The sequence below is a fragment of the Musa acuminata genome, chromosome BXJ1-7 (genome assembly GCF_036884655.1).
Source record: "Musa acuminata AAA Group cultivar baxijiao chromosome BXJ1-7, Cavendish_Baxijiao_AAA, whole genome shotgun sequence".
NCBI classification, from domain to species: Eukaryota; Viridiplantae; Streptophyta; class Magnoliopsida; order Zingiberales; family Musaceae; genus Musa; species Musa acuminata.
In genome coordinates, this window is record NC_088333.1 from 10,697,224 (window position 1) to 10,704,206 (window position 6,983).

General features: G+C 44.2%; 2 protein-coding genes across 2 annotated transcripts; one reads left to right on the forward strand and one right to left on the reverse strand.

The window, feature by feature from the left end:
- The first annotated feature begins 730 nt into the window (after nucleotides 1-730).
- On the forward strand, nucleotides 731-1,645 carry LOC135678766 (transcription factor bHLH162-like). Its single transcript, XM_065191907.1, has 3 exons — nucleotides 731-889; nucleotides 975-1,313; nucleotides 1,390-1,645. Exons 1-3 carry the CDS (start codon nucleotides 770-772, stop codon nucleotides 1,477-1,479), a joined length of 549 nt encoding a protein of 182 aa, XP_065047979.1. The 5' UTR covers nucleotides 731-769; the 3' UTR covers nucleotides 1,480-1,645.
- Nucleotides 1,646-4,321: 2,676 nt separating this feature from the next.
- On the reverse strand, nucleotides 4,322-5,525 carry LOC135678765 (VQ motif-containing protein 4-like). The gene has a single exon (XM_065191906.1). It carries the CDS (start codon nucleotides 5,275-5,277, stop codon nucleotides 4,531-4,533), a length of 747 nt encoding a protein of 248 aa, XP_065047978.1. The 5' UTR covers nucleotides 5,278-5,525; the 3' UTR covers nucleotides 4,322-4,530.
- Between the last annotated feature and the right edge of the window lie 1,458 nt (nucleotides 5,526-6,983).

Sequence of the window (6,983 nt, forward strand, 5' to 3'; positions counted from 1 at the left end):
CCACCCCCGCGCAATAACAGACGAGCACTCAAAGACATGGGCTCCAACACAAGGCCGAGGACGGCCGGACTCATACTATGGGCTCAGGCCCAAGGCCCACAACGTGGGGTCCAGTCTGGTCAACTGTCCCCATGGAGCACTTTTTCTAGAATTAAGCCATTCTGAACACACACTTCTTTCTCATTGTATATAAGCTCGGATTCCAAAGACATTGTAGTTGAGCAATTTTGTGATTTCTTTACCATCCTCTTTGTTTTATGGTCGTCAAAGTAAAATATTTAGTAGGATAATTTAAACTATTAGTGGCTTTTATTTTTCGGCTTGACCAAAATTCTCTATAAAATGACGAGAGATTTGGAAAAGTGCAGCCACGTCGAGAGCATCCACTCGCTTAATTAATTATTTTGTCTGACAAGTGGTCGGTGAGATCTGCTCTCCGGCCGGTGGCAGCATCTCGGTTCGTATCCACTCGCTATCGTATCCAAAGCAGAGATCTAGCAAGTTTGACGGCCAAAATCTATCCGAATTCGTGTTTCGGGGTTGAGGAGAAACAGCGCACAACTCGTGCGTCTTCCCTTCCCCACGTCGCAGTCCAGGTCAACCCCTCGTCATGGTTATCCAAATCGAGTCAAACCAGGTTACTGTTCTTCCCCGCGGCTTCCCTGCTGTGCTCACTTAGCTTCGTTCTCATAGGCCGCTGGGTTCTATATACGTACCGCAAGTGAACCAATGTCGTTATAGCTTCCGGCGGATTTCGACCCTGACAATCATGGAGGCCTCCCGTGTCTCGGCGAGGCTCGACCGAAAGACCGTCGAGAAGAACAGACGGATCCACATGAAAGCTCTCTGCGCCAAGCTCGTCTCCCTCCTCCCCGCGTCCGCCTCACAGGTATCTCTCTCAGGCAAGGCCGAGGAGATCACTACAATCCGAAACGTGTTTCCTAGTCTCTTCTCTCTGATTGGACTCGTGGCAGGAGAGTGTGGCGGCGACGCTGCCGAACCAACTGGATGAAGCGATCAACTACATAAAGGCGATGCAAGAGACGCTCGAGAGGATGAAGAAGCGGAAGAAGCTGTTGATGTGGTGCGCCGGCATAGGAAAAGATGAGGAGAATACATGCTTAAGGGTGCCCAAGATGGAGGTGCAGGATTTGAACTCCGGGTTGAGGGTGATTGCGATAAGCAGCACATGTGATCATCGACTCAAGTTCAGCGAGGCTGTTCGAATTGTGGAAGCAGCAGAAGGAAACGAGATTATCACTGCTAGCTACGCTGTGGTCGGCGACGCAGCCTTCCACACCATTGAATCCATGGTAGCTTCTATTCTTCTTCCTGCGGTTGTTATCTTAGTTTCATGTAGCTCACTGACGACTGTTCCTTTACGTACAGGCAACTGGCAATGGAATTGGAGAAGCCGACAAGGTGTTAGAGAGCCTAAAGAATGCATTCCGAGCTAAGCTTATCCGATGGGTGATGTGAAAGCTGAAGCTTCTTCTCCACATGATAACTATAGTGAAAGGGGTCGCAAGCTTGTCGTTTGTCTTCCTTCTTCTCTTTCAGTCTTAGATACATTACATATGTGGCATCAGCAAAAGTACTTTGTATGATCGGTATACGAAAAAAAAATATTATGCAACATTAGATTCGCATGAAGGAGAAGGTAATTTCAGAGACAGTGAAATATCAAACCGAGAGGCAATGGAATTTGCTCCATTGCCATATCTCGAGAGTCAAAATGATCGTATCCAACAAAGTCTTTATCAACTAAACTAGCCAACAATTTCAGTCATAAAAGTAACTCTTACGATCACAAGAAAAAAAAAAAGAAGAAGATTGCTTGTGTGATTTATTAGTGGTTCTCAACTAAAATAGTTGATATTTACTTATATTGGTCAAAAGATGTTCACCAATAAATAAATGGTAGCATGTAAGTATATCTTGACATTTCCTTTCTCCAAAGAGTGAATGCCTGTTTTCTTTTTTATTCATCATCTTTTTGAAGGTTCCAATTTGCCTCAGCAACAGATTTATCGTACTGCTGTGAATGGATCAGCAAAGTGTTTTCATTCAATCTCACAGATTAGGTGATCCATATAAAAATTGCTTGAAGCTTTTGATGGAGTCAGTGAATCAGACACTATATTATGACTCCTTCCATAGCTTCCACATCCAATAAAAGGAAGTAGCTGTTGAAACATGCGTGTGTCAAGGGGTGCATGCATCTCCGCTGTACTTTAGCAAACCAAACATGGTAGCCAAATGAATAGTTGGTTCTAAAGACCTCAATCTTCCCTTACCAAGAAACCAAACCTCTGATTTGTCCAAATTGCATGGGACCAGAAATCTTAATGTTGTCCGATGGTTCTCTTTTATGACCTGACTACTTCCGATGTGTTAACGTCTGTGAAAAATAAATGGTAACTACATATTTTTTTAATAGTTTTATTTGAAGGGCTTTGCATTTGTTTCGTTATGGTTTATAAGACGAGATGATTAAAATGATGAAGAGCGTTATGAGTCATCACCGGATATATTTGAAATTAAAATAAAAATTTTATAACATTGTTATAATATTAACAATGTTTTATGATTCTGAATGTTAGACAATTAAAAATTATATATATAAAAAAATTATATTATTAAGATGAGAATATTGAGATGAATGTATAGAGTTGCTATGAAAGATAGAGAAAAAAAACTTTAGACATTGCTTCGATCGAAAATAAGATAAGATAGAATTATTTAATATTGTATAAGTATACGCTTAGGAGATCTACGCATGCGATAGTTAAAAAAAAAAAAAGAGACACAAAGGAATAAATACCTAAAAAAAACTGTAAATAAAGATTTAAATTCTTTAAACTTAACTAAGCATGCCTCTTTACAAATGTTAATAATGGTAGAAGATCGATATAACCGAACATAAATAGTTGAAACTTATAATTTTATTATTATTATATTTCTTATTTCATTGGATACATCAGTAGCATTGATTTTCTATTTGTAGGTTAGGTTTTTTTTCTTTAATTATATAATCTGTCTGATAAGAATTTGATTCAATATATGTGCTTGCATCATCTCTAGTGGGGGCTTTGATTGCTTGGAGGAGACTTTCTCTGGTTTGGTGGAGAACAAGGATCTGATGCTGAAGCAATTTATTTTCATGAGGGGAATCAGGACTTGTGAGTGGACCTCCTTATTCCTACTTGATTTAGTCAATATATCACATTGAAGTTCTTGCTTGTGCTAACTTTATGTTAATCTTTGCTGCCTGGATCTGCTCTTTAGCTCTGACATATGACTCACCTCACTCACTCATAATCTGCATCTCCATAGATTTCACATCAATTTAGGTCAGTTTCAAACATTTAGCTGATCTCTGATCAGATCATATGTTATGATGATTTGGTTTCACAAACTCTGTAATTGAACAGATAGACAGACACTCCATTTATTAAACAGCAACAATCTGAGATCTTCCCAGTTCTTTTCACTCCTCTTGACAATGCACAATAGAATTACAGTTGACATATTGCTTGATTTTAAACTTTAATTCTTATCATAATATATAATTCTGGCTCTTGCAGAGTGTCTGGTTGCAGATGTAGACATTTCAACCAGTGGGCCTGAGCATGGACTGATTGCAGATGTAGTTGACTTCTATTCCCCTACCAGCTGTGTGTCTGCATCATGAGATGATGATCCCATACCATGGCCAGGTTGATGAGATCCATCAATGCAAAACCTTATTAATGGGTTAGAGGGAGAAAACTTCCCTCTCAGAGTGAAAATGTCACTGAGGTAGATTTCCTTTCTCTTTGGGAAGAAGGGTCCATAATGGCCTGAGCAGAAGTTTGGTGGTGCAGACATTTAAAAGCTGCAGTCCTATTCCCCCTCAGATTGGCACAGTTACTGGGAAGACAACTGAAGCAAGAGACTAAATTCTTACTGCTCGATCTAAGCAAAGCAGCCCTCACTTGTCACTCCTAAATCTTTGGTTGGATATCTGCTAATTGTGTTGGCTGTTTCACCCTCTAGGCTTATGCCTCGTGTGAAAGTGAGATTGAGATAGGAAGGTGGGCCTTGGATACTACTGCCTGCCAAACCAAACGAACAGTGGGGCATGGATTTTTCTCTCTCAGCATAGTGTTTCCTCCATAAATTTGCAGTAACCTTCTTCATCAAGCTCTAATCCATGTTATTCCATTCCCATCATCAGCAGTAGCCCATGGAGAGAGAATCAGTGTCAAATAGCAGTGCTTGAACTGTTCTTGACAACTTGTTCTCTGAGTTAAATGATCTTAATAAAGCTAAACATTGATTGGCATCAACAAAAGAGAAGCTTTTCACCCATGAATTTGTCAGTCAGTCTCTCAATCACATCAGCAGAAGAGAAGGAAGAAAACTCCAAGTTTGTAGATCTTTCTGTCTCATGCTGGTTAATTTGCATCGTAGAGAGGAAAGACCAGACCATACAACCGAAGCTAAAGGAAGAAGGGGAACTGGACTCGATCCTGGAGTTAGAACTTCTCAGGTAGAAGGTTGATGTGTAGCAAGAGACAAGTCGGAAGAGACATTGGGAGAAGTCACCGGGAACAACGGCAGCAGCCGCGGCGGCTCCGCGTCAGCCGGGGCCCGTGGCGACGGATGCAGGTAGAATCCCTTCTCGGCGATCGCCCGGTCCTCCGCCCGCTTAGCCGACTCCGAATTCGGGTGCTGCGGCCGGTTGAAGGGATCGGGGATCAAAGGCGTCACCGGACTAAGCACCAGCGAGGGGAAGTCCAGCATGCTGGGCGACAGGATCTCCGGCTGCTTACGAGGGGAGAACCCGGCGGCGCCGACAGGGGAACCGGAGTTGGAGCTCAGGAATGTGGGGATGAGGGGGCTCAGGATCTTGAGGTTCTTGAGGCTGTTCCGCCGCTCGTAGAGCTTGAAAGCAGGCCTTTTGGGACCGGTAGCTTTGGCGGCCGAAGCCACAAGCCCTTTCGGGGCCGAGGAGTTGGTGGCGGCTGCGGCGGCAGCGGCAGCGGCCGCGGTCTCCGCGGAGCCCGTGAGCATTTGGACCACTTGCTTGAAGGAGGAGGTGTCCGCCTGGACGAATGTCGTCGGGTACGGATTCGGCTCGCAAGTTTTGGGAATGGATTTGGGAGTCAGGGATGGCGGCGCCCGCGGAGACGATGATGGCTGAGCTGCCGCTGGTGGTGTTGTTCCATTGGTGAAGCCGTAGTTGCTGCTACTGCTGCTGATGGTCTCTTGAAGTTTTGGGTGGTTTTCCATTGGATCCAGTGGAGGAAAAACTTGGGGTTTGTGAGGAACAAGAAAGCAGAGAGGATTGGAAGAAGAGGAGGGGAGGAATTATGGGGAGGAAAAGAAGGTAGCAAAAAGGAGTGAGGAAGAGAATTGGAAGGGGAGAAAGTGAGAGAGAAGAGTGGGGTGCGAAGCGTGGGGGAGAAAGGGTAATAAGGGGGAAGCGAGAGCCCTCAGATGGCTTCTCTTTTTGAAATGAAGCTATCATGGCGTAGTGTAGTGCAGTTGTAGTTGTAGTTGTAGTTGTAGGGATCTGTCTGTTCTGCTGATTGGCTGATATGCTTTTTCCTAAAACAATAATAAGAGAAGAATAAAAAGAAGAGTCCGATAGATTTTATATTTATTCCACAACATGAAGCCAGCCATGGATGGATGGGCATATCAGATGCCACTCCTCTCTCTCTCTCTCTCTCTCAGTCCTCTCTGCCATGAGCTACTAAACTTGGAGCTGAATTGAATTGATGGGCCATCGACTCAAAAAGGAGCGTCCATGTGTTTTCTTTGGATCCCAACAGCCTAAGGAGCTTTTCTACAAGCCTTTCATCATCTGACATAAGAGATTCATCCTTGGGCGCTACGGTGGAGGCCCAAGTACGCTATTCTATTCCTCAATGTGCTGCTCTACGCCTTATTCTCATCTGATGTGGAGTTCATCGCTTTGGTTTTGGAAAGGAATCGATTGCCTTTGGAATTATGCCTAGTTTTCGGCTGGTGATGGGAGAAAAGGAGCTGATGAGGGAGAGAGCATCCAATTCTCGTTTCATGGTCATGTGACTCTCTCTCTCTTGGGACCATGCTTCCCATCCGTCGATCACCTGCACTGCACTGCACTGCGCCTCGGTTGTGTGTGTGTGTGCGTATGTGTATGTGAGAGAAAGAGATTCCTGGCTCAGGCTGTCTACCATGGGTAGGAATCCTCTCCCATTCACAGGGCACCAGCCCTATGTATCTATCTATACAAGGCAAAGGCCACGCTCAGTACAATTTGTGTTGGGTGGGGGGAAGAAGACCCGAGAGAGAACACATCACTTTGGTAGGTGGAGGCCATGGGAGGCATGAGTTTGCTGGTGGAGCCGAAACATAAAGATCCAAGAAAGATGAACAACCAATGGATCATGTCTGGTTTCGGTTGTCTACTCGTGATACGTGCGGACTTGGGCTTCCTTCCATCTTGCTTTCGGGTAGCAGACCTCATGCCGACTCCGCATGGCTGTCACCTGCATGAGTTCACCATGGTGTATGTAGTACCTACTGTTCATTTCCTTTTCATCTGTTGTTGATCATTCTACGGTCAAGTGTGTGTTGACTACGTGTTTTCATGCGTGCAGTGCAGACATCAATTGTCAGTTCACGAGAGAAACAAAAGGTGAACACGTTGCACAAGAAAACGGGAGGCGACACTATGCAGCCGAGTTGCTTCTCTTTTGTGATGTTACCTACCTTTCACTTGAGACTTTAGCTAAAGCCATGGGCATAAAATATACGTAGTGGCGGAATCTGAGGTAACATGTCCCTTTAGTGGAAGGAAATCAAGTATGCTGAAACAACTTTTAGTCTCCGACTCGTAGTGGCTATCCAATCTATATGCTTGCCATTATGCATATAAACATATGCTCCATCTCCAACTTGTGAACTCATGATTCCTCTACCAAATATGTTGATTGACTGACGACCTC